The sequence below is a fragment of the Bombina bombina genome, chromosome 11 (genome assembly GCF_027579735.1).
Source record: "Bombina bombina isolate aBomBom1 chromosome 11, aBomBom1.pri, whole genome shotgun sequence".
Lineage (NCBI taxonomy): Eukaryota > Metazoa > Chordata > Amphibia > Anura > Bombinatoridae > Bombina > Bombina bombina.
The window spans coordinates 181,658,030-181,679,401 of record NC_069509.1 but is presented as its reverse complement, the minus strand read 5'-3'; the positions used below and the strand labels follow the sequence as shown (position 1 = coordinate 181,679,401).

Sequence of the window (21,372 nt, the reverse complement as noted above, 5' to 3'; positions counted from 1 at the left end):
TGGATTGTGGTGCTTTTTCATTATTTAAAAGAAAAGAAATCAACCAGTGGGCACTGATCTTTATTTTAAAGCTTTTGTTTCTTTCTAATGACACGAGTCCACGGATCATCATTAATTACTAATGGGATATTCACCTCCTGGTCAGCAGGAGGCGGCAAAGAGCACCACAGCAGAGCTGTTACATAGCTCCTCCCTTCTCTGCCACTCCAGTCATTCTCTTTAACTACGTTAGTGATAGGTATGGTAAAGTTAGGTGTTAGTTATGATTCTTCAATGAAGAGTTTATTATTTTTAAAGTGGTACAAGATTGTGCTGCTTTGTCCTAGGATGTAGCCGTAGTCCATATCAGTCTCTTCAGTAGAGCAGTGGTGACTTAAGAGCAATGGGAACTTGTGGGACATAATTCTCACTGCGCCTCCCATGTGTTTAATGCTGCCCTATATCCTATAGTCTGAGGTAAAGCTTACTCAGCACTCTATTTCTCCACAGGTCAATGTGAGGGAGAGGACCTCTCAAGCCTGTGAGCTGCCTTGCTGTCAGGCAGAAGTTCAAGGTAAGTGCTAACTTTAATATTTTCTGGGGACATAAAACACTCAGAAGAAAGTGAGCACTACATTACGGACAATCACATAATCAAGGGCTAAGATAACAGATTGGGCTCTTTATTGTGATGGAACTCGTGAACTCTTGATGGAGAGGACTATTGGCAGCCATTTTTATGCAGGCACTGGGGCTGGATAGGAGACGGTGTTATGGCTCTGAGGGTTTCTCCCGGCGGTTTTAACATAGAAATATACTGATCGGGAGATGGTTCTGTTTTTGGCAACGCCCACAATGGGCTGATCTTAGTGCTGCGCGCCACTTTCTCTGTGCTTGTATTGTGTGACTCACGGACTCCATCTTGAGTGATTATAACCATCTGTGCAATCTGCCCTAATAGGAAAAGTGTTGGCGCATAGACAGGCTTTACTAGAACCGGAGGAACGTTTTCTCCTCCTGCTACGTTCTGGATCGTTGCTGAACAAATAAAGGCGGAATAGCCCTGGTGCAGAGTGGCAGGTGGGCACCTCAGCAAAGTTGCTGAGGTGTAGAGGTTTTAGAGAAGTCCTTAAATTGTACACACATTTGTCAGACTCGGTAAAATAGTTACATGTTTAAATCTTAGACTGTAACGTTTTTTTCTTCAAATTTTTTTTATTAAAGTTGAAAGTTTTTGTTTATTATTTAGACCATTAGACCATTGTGATCATCATGAACCAAGAGCCCTTACAAGAGGCCACTTGCTCCTTGTGTTTTGAGGCCTATGTGGAACCACCAATCCCTTTGTTCCTCATGTATTAAGAGGACTCTAAATTATAGGGAAATAATATTTTCTGAGCCAACTTGTCCTATAGCGGATGTCCAGGAGTCTGAGGTTCAATATATGCCGCAAATTTCTCGTGTCCCAAATTTTACCGCCATCACATTCAGTGCCCTGCACTTCCTCTCTAGCTCCCGCTGGAGTTACTTTAAAAGACATCGCTTCTCTCATGTCTTTTACGATTTCAGATGCTGAAGAGGATACTGTAGTAGCATGTGAAGGGGAAATTTCAGATTCAGAAAGTATAATTCCTCCTGCTGATTACTGTAGTGGTATCTTTCAGGTTTAAGCTAGAACACCTCCGTCTGTCACTTAAGGAGGTTTTAGCTACTTTGGACGACAGCGACTTGTAGTTGTAGTTGTTCCTAAAAAGTCCAGTAAACTGAACAAATATTTCTCTTGTAAGATGTATCGAGTCCACGGATTCATCCTTACTTGTGGGATATTCTCCTCCCCTACAGGAAGTGGCAAAGAGAGCACCCACAGCAGAGCTGCCTATATAGCTCCCCCCTTGGCTCCACCCCTCAGTCATTCTCTTTGCCTACTCTAAGTAACTAGGAAGTGCAGAGCGAGTGTGGTGACAAAAATGTTACGGCTAGATTTAGAGTTTTGTCGGTAACGACCCGCGTAGCTAACGCTGTCTTTTTTTCTCCCGCACCTTTTAAATACCGCTGGTATTTAGAGTTCACAGAAGGGCTGCGTTAGGCTCCAAAAAGGGAGCGTATAGCATATTTACCGCCACTGCAACTCTCAATACCAGCGGTGCTTACGGACGCGGCCAGCTTCAAAAACATGCTCGTGCATGATTCCCCCATAGGAAACAATGGGGCTGTTTGAGCTGAAAAAAACCTGCAAAAAAGCAGCGTTCAGCTCTTAAGGCAGCCCCATTGTTTCCTAGGGGGAAACACTTCCTAAGTCTGCACCTAACACTCTAACATGTACCCCGAGTTTAAACACCCCTAACCTTACACTTATTAACCCCTAATCTGCCGCCCACGCTATCGCTGACACCTGCATATTTTTTTAACCCCTAATCTGCCGCTCCGTACACCGCCGCAACCTACATTATCCCTATGAACCCCTAATCTGCTGCCCCTAACACCGCCGACCCCTATATTATATTTATTAAACCCTAATCTGCCCCCCACAATGTCGCCGCCAGCTACCTACAATCATTAACCCCTAATCTGCCGACCGGACCTCACTGCTACTATAATAAATTTATTAACCCCTAAAGCTAAGTCTAACACCCCCCTAAATTAAATATAATTTAAATCTAAATAAATTAACTCTTATTAAATAAATTAATCCTATTTAAAGCTAAATACTTACCTGTAAAATAAACCCTAATATAGCTACAATATAAATTATAATTATATTGTAGCTATTTTAGGATTTATATTTATTTTACAGGCAACTTTGTATTTATTTTAACCAGGTACAATAGCTATTAAATAGTTAAGAACTATTTAATAGCTACCTAGTTAAAATAATTACAAAATTACCTGTAAAATAAATCCTAACCTAAGTTACAATTAAACCTAACACTACACTATCAATAAATTAATTAAATACAATGCCTACAAATAAATACAATTAAATAAACTAAGTTACAAAAAATAAAAAAATATTTACAAACATTAGAAAAATATTACAACAATTTTAAACTAATTACACCTACTCTAAGCCCCCTAATAAAATAACAAAGACCCCCAAAATAAAAAATTGCCCTGCCCTATTCTAAAATTAAAATAGAAAAGCTCTTTTACCTTACCAGCCCTGAAAAGGGCCTTTTGCGGGGCATGCCCCAAAGAATTCAGCTCTTTTGCCTGTAAAAAAAAAACATACAATACCCCCCCCCCCCAACATACCGATCAGCCAATAGAATGCAAGCTCAATCTGATTGGATCAGCCAATCGGATTGAACTTGAATCTAATTGGCTGATTCCATCAGCCAATCAGATTTTTCCTACCTTAATTCCGATTGGCTGATAGAATCCTATCAGCCAATCGGAATTCGAGAGACGCCATCTTGGATGACGTCCCTTAAAGGAACCGTCATTCGTCGAGAAGTCGTCGGTGAAGATGGATGTTCCGCGTCGGCGGGATGAACATGGATCCGGAAGAAAGAAGATTGAAGATGCCGCTTTATAGAAGACTTCAGCCGGATCATGGACCTCTTCAGCTCCCGCTTGGATGAAGACTTCATTCGGATCATGGACCTCTTCAGCTCCCGCTTGGATGAAGACTTCAGTCGGATCATGGACCTCTTCAGCTCCTGCTTGGATGAAGACTTCAGCCGGATCATGGACCTCTTCAGCTCCCGCTTGGATGAAGACTTTACAGGCAAAAGAGCTGAATTCTTTGGGGCATGCCCCGCAAAAGGCCCTTTTCAGGGCTGGTAAGGTAAAAGAGCTTTTCTATTTTAATTTTAGAATAGGGTAGGGCATTTTTTTATTTTGGGGGTCTTTGTTATTTTATTAGGGGGCTTAGAGTAGGTGTAATTAGTTTAAAATTGTTGTAATATTTTTCTCATGTTTGTAAATATTTTTTTTATTTTTTGTAACTTAGTTTATTTAATTGTATTTATTTGTAGGTATTGTATTTAATTTATTGATAGTGTAGTGTTAGGTTTAATTGTAGATAATTGTAGGTATTTTATTTAATTTATTGATAGTGTAGTGTTAGGTTTAATTGTAACTTAGGTTAGGATTTATTTTACAGGTAATTTTGTAATTATTTTAACTAGGTAACTATTAAATAGTTATGAACTATTTAATAGCTATTGTACCTGGTTAAAATAAATACAAAGTTGCCTGTAAAATAAATATTAATCCTAAAATAGCTACAATATAATTTATATTGTAGCTATATTAGGGTTTATTTTACAGGTAAGTATTTAGCTTTAAATAGGAATAATTTATTTAATAAGAGTTAATTTATTTCGTTAGATTTAAATTATATTTAACTTAGGGGGGTGTTAGGGTTAAGGTTAGACTTAGCTTTAGGGGTTAATAAATGTATTAGAGTAGCGGTGAGGTCCGGTCGGCAGATTAGGGGTTAATACTTGAAGTTAGGTGTCGGCGATGTTAGGGAGGGCAGATTAGGGGTTAATGCTATTTTTTATAGGGTTATTGAGGCGGGAGTGAGGCGGATTAGGGGTTAATACATTTATTATAGTAGCGGTGAGGTTCGGTCGGCAGATTAGGGGTTAATAATTGTAGGTAGGTGGAGGCGCGTTGGGGCGGCAGATTAGGGGTTAATAAATATAATATAGGGGTCGGCGGTGTTAGGGGCAGCAGATTAGAGGTTCATAGGGATAATGTAGGTTGCGGCGGTGTACTGAGCGGCAGATTAGGGGTTAAAAAAATTTAATATAGTGGCGGCGATGTGGGGGGACCTCGGTTTAGGGGTACATAGGTAGTTTATGGGTGTTAGTGTACTTTAAAGCACAGTAGTTAAGAGCTTTATAAACCGGCGTTAGCCCATAAAGCTCTTAACTCCTGACTTTTTTCTGCGGCTGGAGTTTTGTCGGTAGAGGCTCTACCGCTCACTTCAGCCAAGACTCTAAATACTGGCGTTAGAAAGATCCCATTGAAAAGATAGGATACGCAATTGACGTAAGGGGATCTGCGGTATGGAAAAGTCGCGGCTGCAAAGTGAGCGTTAGACCCTTTCCCGACTGACTCTAAATACCAGCTGTAGCCCAAAACCAGCGTTAGGAGCCTCTAACGCTGGTTTTGACGGCTAACGCCAAACTCTAAATCTAGCCGTTAGTTTTTTATTTTTCAAGCAAAAGTTTATTTTAAATGGTGCCGGTGTGTACTATTTACTCTTTGGCAGAAAAGAGATGAAGATTTCTGCAAGGAGGATTATGATCTTAGCACTTTGTAACTAAGATCCACTGCTGTTCTCACAAGGGCTGAAGAGTACAGGAAAACTTCAGTTGGGGGAACGGTTTGCATGCTAAGCTGCATATGAGGTATGTTCAGTCTGTTTTTCTAGACAGACTGATTATTCTAGAAAAGGCTGGCAATATCCCCATGGGGAAAGAGTAAGCTGTATTCAGACACTTGGATAGGAATTTCAGCTTGCTTGAAGGGCTCATTTGTTACTGGTGACACTGTTAGGAAAAAACGTTTTTGTTTGTTCAGTAAATGATGCAATTATAACGTTTTTTTTTTTAAGGGACTAAAGGGGTCATTGTGGCTTGTGTTTAGGGTTTTTTAACCCACATGGTTAATTAAGAGACACTCAGGTGTTTTTCTAATAGGCCTCAAAACATCGAGTGAGGTGGGAGGGGCCTATTTTTGCGCCTCAGTTGTGCAGTTTCTTTTCCTTAGTCATCCAACTGCTTCTCTAGACTTTCCTGCTGTGTTTGAGGGCTGTAAAGGAGGTTTTTTCCCTACAAATCGTTCTGAAGGGCAGGTAGGCGTCACAGCAGAGCTGTGGCAAGGTGCTGAAAGTCTTTTTTACCGGTTTTGATGTTTTTTCAATCCGGTTTTGCCATTAAGGGGTTAATTGTTTATTTGCATAGTTGTGCAAAGTTACTAAGGCTGTAAAATACTACTGTAAAAATTTCGTTGTTTACTGCTTTTTTACACTGTTTTGCAAAACTTGTGCAGCTTTTTTTCTCTTAAAGGCACAGTACTGTTTTATTTCTAAGTGTTATTTACTTTGATTACAGTGTTTTCCAAGCTTGCTTGTTGCATTACTAGCCTATTTGACATGTCTGATACCAAGGAAAATCCTTGTTCAATATATTTGGAAGCCATTGTGGAACCCCCTCTTAGAATGTGTCCCAAATGTACTATGTCTATAAATTATAAAGAACATATATTAGCACTTAAAAATAGAGCAATAGATGATTCTCAGTCAGAAGTAAATGAGGGTTCGCCATCTAGCTCTCCCCAAGTGTCACAACCAGTAACGCCCGCACAAGTGACGCCAAGTACCTCTAGTGCGTCACATTCATTTACTTTACAAGACATGGCCACAGTTATGAATACAACTCTCACTGAGGTTTTATCCAAACTGCCTGGTTTACAAGGAAAGCGGGACAGCTCTGGGTTAAAAAAAAAATGCTGAGCCGTCTCACGCTTTAGTAGCCGTATCTGATATGCCCTCACAATGCTCTGAAGGGGCGAAGGATTTGTTATCTGAGGGAGAAATTTCTGATTCAGGAAAGACACTTCCTCAGACAGATTCTGATATGACGGCCTTTAAATTTAAGCTTGAACACCTCCGCTTATTGCTTAGGGAGGTATTAGCAACTCTAGATGATTGTGACCCTATAGTGGTTCCAGAGAAATTGTGTAAAATGAATAGATACTTAGAGGTTCCTGTTTACACTGATGTTTTTCCAGTCCCTAAGAGGATTGTGAATATTATTGCTAACGAGTGGGATAGACCAGGTATTCCGTTCACTCCCCCTCCTGTTTTTAAGAAAATGTTTCCCATATCTGATACCGTAAGGGACTCATGGCAGACAGCTCCTAAGGTGGAGGGAGCTATTTCTACTCTGTCTAAGCGTACCACTATACCTATCGAGGACAGTTGTGCTTTCAAAGATCCTATGGATAAAAAAATTAGAGGGTCTCCTGAAGAAAATTTTTGTTCATCAAGGTTTTTCTCTCCAACCTATTGCGTGCATTTTTTCTTTGACTGCAGCTGCTTTCTGGTTTGAGGCTTTAGAAGAGGCTCTTCAAATGCAGACTCCATTAGAGGAAATTATGGACAGAATTAAGGCACTTAAGTTGGCTAATTCTTTTATTACAGATGCCGCTTTTCAACTGGCTAAATTAGCAGCAAAGAATTCAGGTTTTGCCATTTTAGCACGCAGGGCGTTATGGCTTCAGTCCTGGTCTGCTGATGTGTCATCTAAACTTTTGAACATTCCTTTCAAAGGTAAGACCCTATTCGGGCCTGAACTGAAGGAGATTATTTCAGACATCACTGGAGGGAAAGGTCATGCACTCCCTCAGGATAGATCAAATAAGATGAGGGCCAAACAAAATAATTTTCATTCCTTTCGGAACTTTAAGAGTGGTCCCTCTTCAGCTTCCTCTGCTACAAAGCAAGAGGGGAATTTTGCCCAATCCAAGTCAGTCTGGAGACCTAGCCAGGCTTGAAACAAGGGTAAACAGGCCAAGAAACCTGCAGCTGCCTCTAAGACAGCATGAAGGGTTAGCCCCCGATCCGGGACCAGATCTAGTAGGGGGCAGACTCTCTCTTCGCTCAGGCTTTGGCGAGAGATGTTCAGGATCCCTGGGCTTTAGAAGTTGTGTCCCAGGGATATCTTCTGGAATTCAAGGGCTCCCTTCTAAGGGGAAGATTTCACATTTCTTGATTGTCTGTAAACCGGACAAAGAGAGAGGCGTTCTTACGCTGTGTAGAAGACCTACATACCATGGGGGTGATTCGCCCAGTCCCAAAGGAAGAACAGGGGCTAGGGTTTTATTCAAACCTGTTTGAGGAACTTGTTTAGAATTTTGAGATCCAAGATTGGTCTGAAAGTTCCCTCTTTCTTGGGAACCACAAAGTTCCATCATTCAAGATGGAGACTATTCGGACTATTCTACCTCTGATCCAGGAGGATCAATATGACTACCATGGACTTAAAGGATGCGTATCTACACATCCTTATTCATCAATTCCTCAGATTCGCCTTTCTTTACAGGCATTACCAGTTTGTGGCCCTTCCTTTCGGGTTGGCCACTGCTCCCAGAATTTTCACAAAAGTGCTAGGGTCCCTTCTGGCGGTTCTACGACCACGGGGCATAGCAGTAGCGCCTTATCTAGACGACATCTTAATTCAGGTGTTGACTTTCCAGCTAGCAAAGTCTCACACAGACATAGTGTTGGCTTTTCTGACATCTCACGGGTGGAAGGTGAACATAAAAAAGAGTTCTCTCTTCCTTTTTACTAGAGTTTCCTTCCTAGGGACTTTGATAGACTCGGTAGAAATGAAAATATTTCTGACGGAGGTCAGAAAGTTAAAACTCTTATCCACTTGCCGAGCTCTTCATTCCATTCCTCTGCCATCAGTGGCTCAGTGTATGGAGGTAATCGGACTCATGGTAGCGGCAATGGACATAGTTCCTTTTGCCTGTCTACACCTCAGACCACTGCAACTATGCATGCTCAAACAGTGCAATGGGGATTATGCAGATGTATCTCCTCAACTGCATCTGGACGAGGAGACCAAAGATTCTCTTCTCTGGCGGTTGTCTCAGGACCACCTGTCTCAGGAAATGTGCTTCTGCAGGCCAGAGTGGCTCATTGTAACGACAGATGCCAGCCTGCTAGGCTGGGGGTGCAGTCTGGAACTCCCTGAAAGTACAGGGCTTATGGTCTCGGGAGGAAGCTCTCCTCCTGATAAACATTTTAGAACTGAGAGTGATTTTCAATGCACTTCAGGCGTGACCTCAGCTTGCTGTGGCCAAATTCATCAGGTTTCAGTAGGACAACATCACGACTGTAGCTTATATCAATCATCAAGGAGGAACAAGGAGTTCTCTAGCGATGATGGGGGTAACCAAAATAATCCGGTGGGCAGAGGATCACTCTTGCCATCTCTCAGCAATCCACGTCCCAGGAGTAGAGAACTGAGAGGCGGATTTTTTAAGTCGTCAGACTCTTCATCCGGGGGAGTGGGAACTCCATCCGGAGGTATTCGCCCAGCTGATTCAGCTATGGGGCACGCCAGAATTGGATCTGATGGCGTCTCGTCAGAATGCAAAACTTCCTCGTTACGAGTCCAGGTCCCGGGATCCCAAGGCGGTACTGATAGATGCACTAGCAGTGCCTTGGTCCTTCAATCTGGCCTATGTATTTCCACCGTTTCCTCTCCTCCCACGTCTGGTTGCCAGAATCAAGCAGGAGAGAGCTTTGGTAATTCTGATAGCTCCTGCGTGGCCACGCAGGACTTGGTATGCAGACCAAGTGGACATGTCCTCGGTTCCCCTGTGGACTCTGCCAATGAGGCAGGACCTTCTAATCCAAGGCCCGTTTACGCATCCAAATCTAATTTCTCTGCGTCTGACTGCTTGGAGATTGAACGCATGATTTTATCAAAGCGTGGTTTCTCTGAATCGGTCATTGATACCCTGATTCAGGCTAGAAGAAAGATTTGGCGCAAATATCTTTATTGGTGTGAATCCAAAGGTTACTCGTGGAGTAAGATTAGGATTTCTAGAATATTATCTTTTCTCCAAGAAGGTTTGGAGAAGGGATTATCTGCTAGTTCTCTAAAAGGACAAATATCTGCTTTGTCTATTCTACTTCACAAACGTCTGGCAGATGTCCCAGACGTTAAAGCATTTAGTCAGGCTTTGGTCAGAATCAAGCCTGTATTTAAACCTGTTGCTCCGCCATGGAGCCTAAACTTAGTTCTTAAAGTTCTTCAAGGGGTTCCGTTTGAACCTATGCATTCCATAGATATTAAGCTTCTATCTTGGAAAGTTTTGTTTTTAGTAGCTATCTCTTTGGCTCGAAGAGTTTCTGGGCTATCTATTTTACAATGTGATTCCCCTTACCTTGTTTTCCATGCAGATAAGGTGGTTTTGCGTACCAAACCTGGGTTTCTTCCTAAGGTTGTTTCTAATAAGAATATCAATCAAGAGATTGTTGTTCCTTCTGTGTGTCCTAATCCTTCATCAAAGAATTAACATTTAAAGCACGAACCACATCAAGATTGTGTAACAAAGTTCTACTTACAAGCAACTAAAGATTTCCGTCAAACATCTTCATTGTTTATTCTGGTAAACGGAGAGGTCAAAGGGCTACGGCTCCCTCTTTCCTTTTGGCTTAAAAGCATCATCCGTTTGGCCTATGAGACTGCTGGACAGCCGCCTCCTGAAAGAATTACTGCTCATTCTACTAGAGCTGTGGCTTCCACATGGGCTTTTAAGAATGAGGCTTCTGTTGAACAGATTTGTAAGACGGCGACTTGGTCTTCGCTTCATACTTTTTCCAAATTTTCCAAATTCAATACTTTTGCTTCTTCGGAGGCTATTTTTGGGAGAAAGGTTCTACAAGCAGTGGTGCCTTCCATTTAAGGGACCTGTCTTGTCCCTCCCTTCATCCGTGTCCTAAAGCTTTGGTATTGGTATCCCACAAGTAAGGATGAATCCGTGGACTTGATACATCTTACAAGAGAAAACATAATTTATGCTTACCTGATAAATGTATTTCTCTTGTGATGTATCGAGTCCATGGCCCGCCCTGTTTTTTAAGACAGGCATATATATTTTTAAAACTTTCAGTCACGACTACACCCTATAGTTTCTCCTTTTTCTTCCTAGCCTTCGGTCGAATGACTGGGGGGGTGGAGCTAAGGGGGGAGCTATATAGACAGCTCTGCTGTGGGTGCTCTCTTTGCCACTTCCTGTTGGGAAGGAGAATATCCAACCAGTAAGGATGAATCCGTGGACTCGATACATCACAAGAGAAATAAATTTATCAGGTATGCATAAATTTATGTTTTTTTTTTTTCTTTTAAGTTTCAGATAGAGCAGCAATTTTAAACAACTTTCTAATTAACTTCATTAATTTTTAATTAAGCTTAGGAGCTGGACCATTTCTATATGGCAGCAGTTTTACAATGTTATTCATTTGCAAGAGCACTAGAGGGCAGCAGTTTTACAATAATGTTATTCATTAGCAAGAAACCTAGAGGGCAGCAGTTTTACAATGTTATTCATTAGCAAGAGCACTAGAGGGCAGCAGTTTTGCAATAATGTTATTCATTAGCAAGAGCACTAGAGGGCAGCAGTTTTACAATAATGTTATTCATTAGCAAGAGCACTAGAGGGCAGCAGTTTTACAATAATGTTATTCATTAGCAAGAGCACTAGAGGGCAGCAGTTTTACAATGTTATTCATTAGCAAGAGCACTAGAGGGCAGCAGTTTTGCAATAATGTTATTCATTAGCAAGAGCACTAGAGGGCAGCAGTTTTACAATAATGTTATTCATTAGCAAGAGCACTAGAGGGCAGCACTATTTCCTGCCATGTAGTGCTCCATATGTCTAACTAGGTATCTCTCCAACACCGAATATCTTGGGAGCAAAGCAAGTTTGATAATAGAAGTAAATTGGAAACTTTTTAAAAATTGTATTTTCTGTCTGAATCACACACAAAAAAAGTTTGTTTCATATCCATTTAAATGTTTACCTCCAATATAGAGTAAGTGCACCAAAAATTTCTATTATAGATTTAGCATTTGGTGTCACTGTTTAATTAATTTATTACCGTTGTGACAGTTTGTTACTCTAATTATTTGGTTCTGTAGAGTCACGTTATTTATTAATGGCATTCTAAATAGTAAGTTAAATGGGACAATTCAGATAGAGCATGTAATTAAAAAAAAAACTTTTCAATTTACTTTCATTATCAAATTGTGTTCAGTCTTTTATATACACACTTTCTGAGGTACCAGCTACTACTGAGCATGTGCACAGGTTCAGTGTATAGATATGAGTCTGTGATTGGCTGATGGCTGTCACATGATATGGGGCCTGGAAAATTGAAGTAAATTTTAAAATTTTTCAGGAAAAAAAATAAATAAATCTTATGTTCATTTAAAATTCAGAATAATTGCCAGGGATGTGCATTTGTTTTGTTACGAAAGGAAAACGAATATACAAATGAATGCACCAGCAGAATTTAAAGATACTGACGAAAATATATATACAAAAAAAGTGTTACATAGGTACTAGCAGACAGCTGCCAGTACTAAATATGTCTGCAAGTAGTAGGAGAGGGAGGGATCAGGGAGGTGGGAGGGTTGAGGAGGATCACTAGACCACGGGGGGGGGGAGATAGGGATAGATCTATATAATTATTATTAAACAAATCTAAACTGCAGACTGGTTGTTTGGGAGGGATCAGGGGGTGGGGGGTAATCTTTACAGTAAACCTAAAATTAACCTTGCAAGCTACATTATTAACCCCTTCACTGTAGGTAATAATAGAAGTTTGGTGTGATGCGCAACGCCATTTAATGGCCTTCTAATTAACAAAAAGCAATGGCAAAGCCATATAAGTCTGCTATTTCTGAACAAAGGGGATCCCAGAGAAGCTTTTACGATCATTTGTGCCTTAATTGCACAAGCTGTTTGTAAATAATTTCAGTGAGAAACACAAAATGGGCCAAGATCAATACCTTGGGACGCTTGGGTTGTCTACTTCGAAAAAATATATATATATATATATAGTTCTGACAGGTAAATGTACACAATGTCACCAGCACTTCAATTCATATAAACGTATGTCTTTATTATAGACCCATTAAAACAAGCGAAGTTTCGGGGATTAACCCTTTAGTCATGCATACTCTGACAGGTAAATGAGAGGAAAAAAAAAACAAATGGAGTGATAGCAAAAATGCTAACAATTCTCTGGTATTTTGGGCAAGTCCCGGTAGCAAAGGGGTTAAACAAAATAATTCCATTGCATCTCAGTGCATTCATTGAAGCAAATGTACAAAATGTTGGGGTTTTTTTTGTGAAGAGCAATTATTCAACTAAAATTAATTATTAAAAAAAAATACTGTAATGGATCCATTCCAGATTTAGCACAAACCGCCATCTTTTAATAAGACTAAAAGGTTAATGTTCCTAGAAATGTACATTGTTTTTTTTTTATAGACTTGCAGGTTTGCCATGAGAATCTCATCCCTTTAAATAAATTTAATGAAAGGTCACTGAAAATGTCAAAGCAAGCACTGTAGTTTTCAAATGCACCACATGTGTTTACTTAACAGATTTTTTTTAATTCTGCATTTACAAACATATAATACAATACTTATTTAATTTGGATTCCAATAACTGTTGGGGAAAAAATTTAAGTAACAACATGAACAAATGTGTTTTGTCTTTAAAAGTAATATCTAGTTTTTGTAACTTTTATACAGCATATTCCTATATCTTTGCAAACTAGAACATAATAAAACGTTAACCACTTACACACACGTTAAAGATAAGCAGCGAGACGTACACAAACAATGATTTTAAAGAAAAACGCGTGAAGCATCCGTTTGTGTTAAAAGGAGTCATTTCTTTTATACAAAGCTTACTTATGACTTTTCTAACAATGGCACAAATTATAAGCAAACTGCAGATTTAATTTAAATTCATTCCGGACTCTTCTGTCACTCTTATTACACATAACTGAATACAGGTATGGGCATGCACCCGTGACATGATCCAGTCCTGACTAGCAGTGGGTATAAAAACAATGTGACAAAGGAAATGTGTCGCCAGTATATGTAACGTTGGCATCTGACTCTTACGTTTTTAGGATATTACTGAAATTCCTCTATTTTTGGCTTTCTTATATAACCGATTCCCAATACCAAAGATTTCCCTTTTGATTAAAGAGTCATAATATAAAAAAATTAAAGAGACATTGAACTCAAATTTGAAATTCTCATAAAATTAAGTATATATAGTAAAAATGTTATGTCACTTTAAAGAGCATATTATCTGAAGAAAAAACAAAACATTAGTTCCCACTAGTAAAAACTGCTGGCTACTGTGTCAGTAATATAGGGGCCCATTGATCAAGCTCCGTATGGGCAGTCTAAAGAACGCTGCTCCATAACCTGTCTGTCTGCTCTGAAGAGGCGGACAGAGATTGCGTGAAATCAACACGATCAAATAAGATCTTTGATTGACACCCCCTGCTAGCGGCAGAAGAGCCTGTACCTTCCAGCTTGTTTATTTCTAAGGGGTTAACACTGAAGCCTTATAATTCTATAAAACAATGAAAATAGTAAAAAATCGTAGTATTGTAGCTTCCTTTTAGATAGAATATGAATGCCCCTTTAATGTATAACAAGCGAGTTTAAAGGGACATTCTGAAGCAAAAAAATGACGTTAAAGCATTTGTAGGAAAACTCCTGCCCCAAGCAGGAAATCAAAGATGATTGGAAGGCCATGTGAATGTCGCTCCTGATTGACTCTATAGCAGATTCCTACAGAGGAGTTACAAGGCTTGCAGCTGCTGAGGGCAACTTGACCTATGTGTTTAACTCATGTGTAAGCTAGGGTCAGTAATGCAAACATTACATGCTCCGATGCATTGGAGCAAATACTATTGGTATCAGAATATCCCTTTAAATTTAAACGACTGGCAGAAAAATATTTACTTAAATATATCAAAGAGAATTTATAATTACAGTTAAATTCAGATTGAAAAACAAAAAAAAAAGAATAATCATTTTGGTCCCGCATTTCATTCTAGTATATAAAATGCAACTTTATCAGTCTGAAAAAATAACTCGCATACAGATCTGTTAAATTCATTTTTGTTAATGCTAATTCTAAAAACAAAAAAATATATTTATATAAAATACAAATAAAAAGTTCAAGTTGTAAAACATCATACTTGTAGTACAATAATTTTCCTTTACATTAACCCTTTCCGAGTTAAATGCTCCAGGACAATGTATCAAAGTCTTTAGTGTGGATACTAAGAACAATACAGTTTTTTTATTTTAAGAAACAGTACTACAAAACCATATTAAAATGATTATATACACATTGATTATCTGGATTTTGGTTTTTGTAGTGATACAAAATAACTATCTGCTACTATTGGTTTATTTGCGTTTTCTCAGTATTAAGTACATGATGCTGTTGCTAAGCGTAAATGCGAAAGCTATCCAAGCAAGGATGAATGAGTATCCGTATCGGCCATTGGGAAGAGCAAGATCCTTGTGAAATTCTTCATGTAAAGCTGTGTAGACTGAAGCCGCAATCACAACAGAGAGGCCTAGGGGGGAAGAAAATTGATTATTAAAATATTTATTAAAAAAGCAATTGAAATTCCTACTTCTTGTCTAAAAAGGACTTTAATCAGATACAGCATGCCATTTTAAGACACTTTTATTCATTTTATCAAATTACTTATTTCTCTTGGCATCCTTTGTTGAAAATGTTATGAGGCCCCAGCCAAAACACGTCAGCTGTTGTTAGCAGACAGATGGGTTTCCCTGGGTGTGGATTTTTATTAGTGCCACTTATGTGCAGTAATGTTTTAAAAGATATTTAATAAAGGTTATGTTTTAACCCAGTCTTAATCTGGCTGTGGTTCCGGTGCTCATCATTATGCTTTTAAGGAATATTGTCTTAAGAAGACCATGAAACAGCAAGGGGTTAATCCCCAGTGTGCGTGTGTAAAAACACTGCCGTGTTTCAAGTACACTGCAATCTGTCTCCCATGTTGAGAGTAAAGTGACCTAACGCATTTCACTGCAATGTCCTGAGGGGACCTGCAAAAACAACTCAACTCTGTCAAACATTTGAGAGAAAACCAGAGGACTGTGAGACCAAATAGGAGTTAATCCTGTTGTGGAGAATTTCCAATGTACGCTTAAAGGGACACACAGGAAATGAGATATTTGACATAGCAGTGACTTTTGATTGACAAATAATTATGACACAACATGTAGCGCAATAATGAATTGATGGTTGGATTTTCTGTCTTTAGGACATACATTTAAATTCTTAAATTATATTGTTCACAGTTCATATGAACACGCCCACAGAGGTAAAAGCATACCTAGGTATGCTCAGGGGGCAGAAATGCACTACTGGAGCTAGCTGCTGGCTACACAAATCAGAAGAGGCAATTGCTGCTGAACATACACGGATTACTTGCAATATATAGTATATAACCACCATACAGCAGGGTTGCAGACTGCTGCGGCGGAACAAAGCCTCTAAAACATAAACAATTAAACACAGGTGCACTCAAAAATGACATAAATGTGAAACTTTATTCCAACGTCTTAAAAAGAGCATTTCATTTTAAGATATATTCACTTCTGTTATCACATTTACTTATTTCTCTTGGTATCCATTGTTGAAAAGCATATCTAGGTATGCTCAATAGCGGTAATGCGCTACTGGGAGCTAGCTGCCGATTGGTGACTTGTCATTGGCTCCCCAGACATGCTAGCTCCCAATTGCTCAATGTTGCTCTGGAGCTGGACTACGTGTTTAATTACTTTGCAGGGGTTAAGCACAGTTATATTCAAGCAATAGTGCAAAAATAAAAAAGATCTAATAGAGTATTTTCCTTTTGCACTTTTATGTCCCTTTAAATGGGTCTAATACTTATATGCTAAATCACATGAAAGTGATGAATTATAACTGAAAAATCTGACATTAAAAGATCACCTGACTATCTCTATGTAAAAAAGGAAAATATTTTACCTCAATTTCTTCAGCTCACCAGAGCAAGTGCTCTATGAACAGCTATACTTCAGCTGCAAGTTAAAAAATAGCCAACCAGCATCAGTGCTGAGGTCATGCTTTGCTTTGCTGTGATCTTGTGAAATGTCATTGTAAACTTCCTTAAACTGAATAGGAAAATAACATGACTGTGCCTGTAGATGCCAGATGCACACTCCCGTGCAAGTCCTCAGACTAGCATCCTGATTGGCTGCTTAAAGGGACAGTCAAGTCCAAAAAAACTTTCATGATCCAAATAGGGCATGTAATTTTAAACAACTTTCCAAATTACTTTTATCACCAATTTTGCTTTGTTCTCTTGGTATTCTTAGTTGAAACTAAACCTAGGAGGTTCATATGCTAATTTCTTAGACCTTGAAGGCCGCCTCTAATCTAAATGCATTTTGACAGTTTTTCACCACTAGAGGGCATAAGTTCACGTATTTCATATAGATAACATTGAGCTCATGCACGTGATTTACCGAGGAGTGAGCACTAATTGGCTAAAATGCAAGTCTGTCAAAAGAACTTAGAGGCTTAGATACAAGGTAATTACAGAGGTAAAATGTGTATTATTATAACTGTGTTGGTTATCCAAAACTGGGGAATGGGTAATTAAGAGATTATCTTTTAAAACAACAAAAATTCTGGTATTGACTGTCCCTTTAAAGTCTCTTTACAGTGGGGTGTGAATACTTTGAGGTAAATATCTTCCTTTTCTTTCCAATTGCATGGAGAGTCCATGGATCCATTCTAATTACTAGTGGGAATTCATCCCCTGGCCACCAGGAGGAGGCAAAGAACACCCCAGCAAAGCTGTTAAGTATCACTCCTACTTCCCATAAACCCCTAGTAATTCTTTGCCATGTACATCAGGAGGAAGTGCGAAGATGGTGTCTGAAGATAATTAATCCTTTAATGGGCAAGCAAGGATTGGGGCTATGCTGTGTCCATGCAATCCTCTGTAGTAAGAGTAATGGTGGCTTTTAGCAGTTGGAAGACGGCAAGGTAGTCCTTGCTTACCTTCCAACATGTATGCTACCCCTATATAGAAAACCACAGTTGGTTACTCTAATTTTCTTTTTCTACAGGTCCCTGTCAGAGGTCGGCTGAGTCTCATACCTGAGATGCTGTTTCCTGCACTGCAGCTGGATCCACAACCCTTCTAGGTTAGAGGGATTCAGCACTTTTGAGGTTAATCCCTCAGTGCACAAAAATTTGGACTTAACTATCTCTTTAATTGGGATATATTAAGTGCAGCACTGTCAGGGCACTGGATCTGCAAAGGAGGTTAAAGGGACACTAAACCCAATTTTTTTTCTCTCATGATTCAGATAGAGCATGCAATTTTAAGCAGCTTTCTAATTTACTTCTGTTATAAATTTTCTTCGTTCTCTTGCTATCTTTATTTGATAAAGCAGGAATAAAAGTTTTGGAGCCAGCCCATTTTAGGTTGAGAACCTGGGTTGTGCTTGCTGATTGGATGGCTAAATGCAGCCACCAATCAGCAAGCCCTATCCAGGGTACTGAACAAAAAATAGGCCGGCTCCAAAGCTTTCATTCCTGCCTTTTCAAATAAAGATAGCAAGAGAACAAAGAAAAAATAATAGGAATAAATGAGAAAGTTACTTAAAATTGCTGCTCTATCTGAATCATGAGAGTAAAAAATTGGGTTCAGTGTCCCTTTAAGGGGTTATTGTATCCCCTTTATGATATGAGGCTGGCTATGAGAGTGAGACATGTTATTGGGCTTAGTAACTTTGTGCCATTGTGTTAAATCTCTGCTAGATATTATGTGGGGTATATTTTAGGGCTAGAGCGCCCTACGGACTTTTGGTATTTTATTTTATAAGTATTGTGCCCACAGCGCAGCGTAACTAGTGCGCTTTTTCACTATGGCGCAGTTGTTTTTTCCCTCTGCTTTGGTTATCCTCTTCTTCAGAGCTAGTTTAAGAAGACTGAAGACTAGGTGACGATCCTGTTATTGTGCTGGCATAAAAATCTAATAAAGGAAGCCATTCTTAGCCTCTATAGGGGATGTTTTCTAGTCAGTGCTTTACAGTTAAGCTGCATCACTTTCGAGTGCTTCAACATTTGGTTATCATGGCCCTTTAAACGTTCACGATTCAGATAGAATACAATTAACTTCTGTTGTCAAATTTTCCTCTGTTTTTATCAATTGTTTAAACTTAGCTCTTTTCTATGCTAGATATAAAAATGTATTCATAGCAAACAATAGCCTGAGAATGTTTTCTGTAATGATATTAGTTATATAGTTATTGAAAAATTAAGTGTAAAGTTTTAGTTTATATGAAGTAATATGTGCCGCCATGTTGAAACCTAGGTTTCCATAATTTAATCTCTTCTTCTGAGGACAATTAGGGAGAGAAATAGTGGAGAAACTGAATTGTGCAAACAATGGCTGTGTGTGCAGCAATGTAAAGGTTACTTTATTAGCTATTTTTATAACTGTCACTAACTATCCTCAGTCCGTGCCAGTTACTTTCTAGAAATTTAGGGGAATTATAAAGCCCACAACGTTCATAGTCTAATACATGAAAAGGGAAAAAATAATAATGAATGTATATTTAAAAGATTTTTTTTAACTACACATAACTAAACTTTTTATAGTACTAGAATGACTGTGTGTCTCAGAGGAGGAACACAAAGAAAATATCCAGTGCCCCCATGATCCGGATATCTCTAACAAATCTCACAAAATAATTACTTACATGATAACATCTGGATAATGGCAGTGAGCACAAATCTCTCTCCTTTCTTGAGGCGGAAAAGCTGAAGGACGAAGCTAAAAAGTCCGATACAGCAGAGGATTGTAGCCAAGATCATCGTTGCTTGGATAGTCTGAATGGCTTGAAATGCTGAGAAAAAAAATAATTCTGTATTTTTTATCATGTAAACAGATGAATCAATCTTTTATATCTTTTGTTAGCAAGCCGTCCCTGGAATAGTAATTGTAACCTAATATCTAGTTTTATTATATTTTGTTTTTCTTTCATGTAATTAGCAAGAGTCCATGAGCTAGTGACGTATGGGATATACATTCCTACCAGGAGGGGCAAAGTTTCCCAAACCTTAAAATGCCTATAAATACACCCCTCACCACACCCACAATTCAGTTTTACAAACTTTGCCTCCTATGGAGGTGGTGAAGTAAGTTTGTGCTAGATTCTACGTTGATATGCGCTCCGCAGCAGGTTGGAGCCCGGTTTTCCTCTCAGCGTGCAGTGAATGTCAGAGGGATGTGAGGAGAGTATTGCCTATTTGAATGCAGTGATCTCCTTCTACGGGGTCTATTTCATAGGTTCTCTGTTATCGGTCGTAGAGATTCATCTCTTACCTCCCTTTTCAGATCGACGATATACTCTTATATATACCATTACCTCTGCTGATTCTCGTTTCAGTACTGGTTTGGCTTTCTACAAACATGTAGATGAGTGTCCTGGGGTAAGTAAGTCTTATTTTTTGTGACACTCTAAGCTATGGTTGGGCACTTTATTTATAAAGTTCTAAATATATGTATTCAAACATTTATTTGCCTTGACTCAGAATGTTCAACATTCCTTATTTTCAGACAGTCAGTTTCATATTTGGGATTATGCATTTGAATTAATCATTTTTTCTTACCTTCAAAAATTTGACTATTTTTTCCCTGTGGGCTGTTAGGCTCGCGGGGGCTGAAAATGCTTCATTTTATTGCGTCATTCTTGGCGCGGACTTTTTTGGCGCAAAAATTCTTTTCCGTTTCCGGCGTCATACGTGTCGCCGGAAGTTGCGTCATTTTTTGACGTTATTTTGCGCCAAAAATGTCGGCGTTCCGGATGTGGCGTCATTTTTGGCGCCAAAAGCATTTAGGCGCCAAATAATGTGGGCGTCTTATTTGGCGCTAAAAAATATGGGCGTCGCTTTTGTCTCCACATTATTTTAGTCTCATTTTTCATTGCTTCTGGTTGCTAGAAGCTTGTTCTTTGGCATTTTTTCCCATTCCCGAAACTGTCATTTAAGGAATTTGATCAATTTTGCTTTATATGTTGTTTTTTCTCTTACATATTGCAAGATGTCTCACATTGCATCTGAGTCAGAAGATACTACAGGAAAATCGCTGTCTAGTGCTGGATCTACCAAAGCTAAGTGTATCTGCTGTAAACTTTTGGTAGCTATTCCTCCGGCTGTTGTTTGTATTAATTGTCATGACAAACTTGTTAATGCAGATAATATTTCCTTTAGTAAAGTACCATTGTCTGTTGCAGTTCCTTCAACATCTAAGGTGCAGAATGTTCCTGATAACATAAGAGATTTTGTTTCTGAATCCATCAAGAAGGCTATGTCTGTTATTTCTCCTTCTAGTAAACGTAAAAAATCTTTTAAAACTTCTCTCCCTACAGATGAATTTTTAAATGAACATCATCATTCTGATTCTGATGACTCTTCTGGTCAGAGGATTCTGTTTCAGAGATTGATGCTGATAAATCTTCATATTTATTTAAAATGGAATTTATTCGTTCTTTACTTAAAGAAGTATTAATTGCTTTAGAAATAGAGGATTCTGGTCCTCTTGATACTAATTCTAAACGTTTAGATAAGGTATTTAAATCCCCTGTGGTTATTCCAGAAGTTTTTCCTGTTCCTAATGCTATTTCTGCAGTAATTTCCAAAGAATGGGATAAATTGGGTAATTCATTTACTCCTTCTAAACGTTTTAAGCAATTATATCCTGTACCGTCTGACAGGTTAGAATTTTGGGACAAAATC

At 38.9% G+C, this 21,372-nt stretch overlaps 1 protein-coding gene across 1 annotated transcript in view; it reads right to left on the bottom strand.

Moving 5' to 3' along the window:
- Window positions 1–13,399: 13,399 nt before the first annotated feature.
- EMP2 (epithelial membrane protein 2) overlaps window positions 13,400–21,372 on the bottom strand; it is an 86,394-nt gene continuing 78,421 nt past the window's right edge. Inside the window, exons 4-5 of the mRNA XM_053694900.1 lie at window positions 19,335–19,481; window positions 13,400–15,139 (exon numbers count right to left, since the gene is read on the bottom strand). Of these exons, the coding sequence (XP_053550875.1) occupies window positions 14,967–15,139; window positions 19,335–19,481 (320 nt within the window). The 3' untranslated portion in view covers window positions 13,400–14,966. The remainder of the gene's footprint in view (window positions 15,140–19,334; window positions 19,482–21,372) is intronic.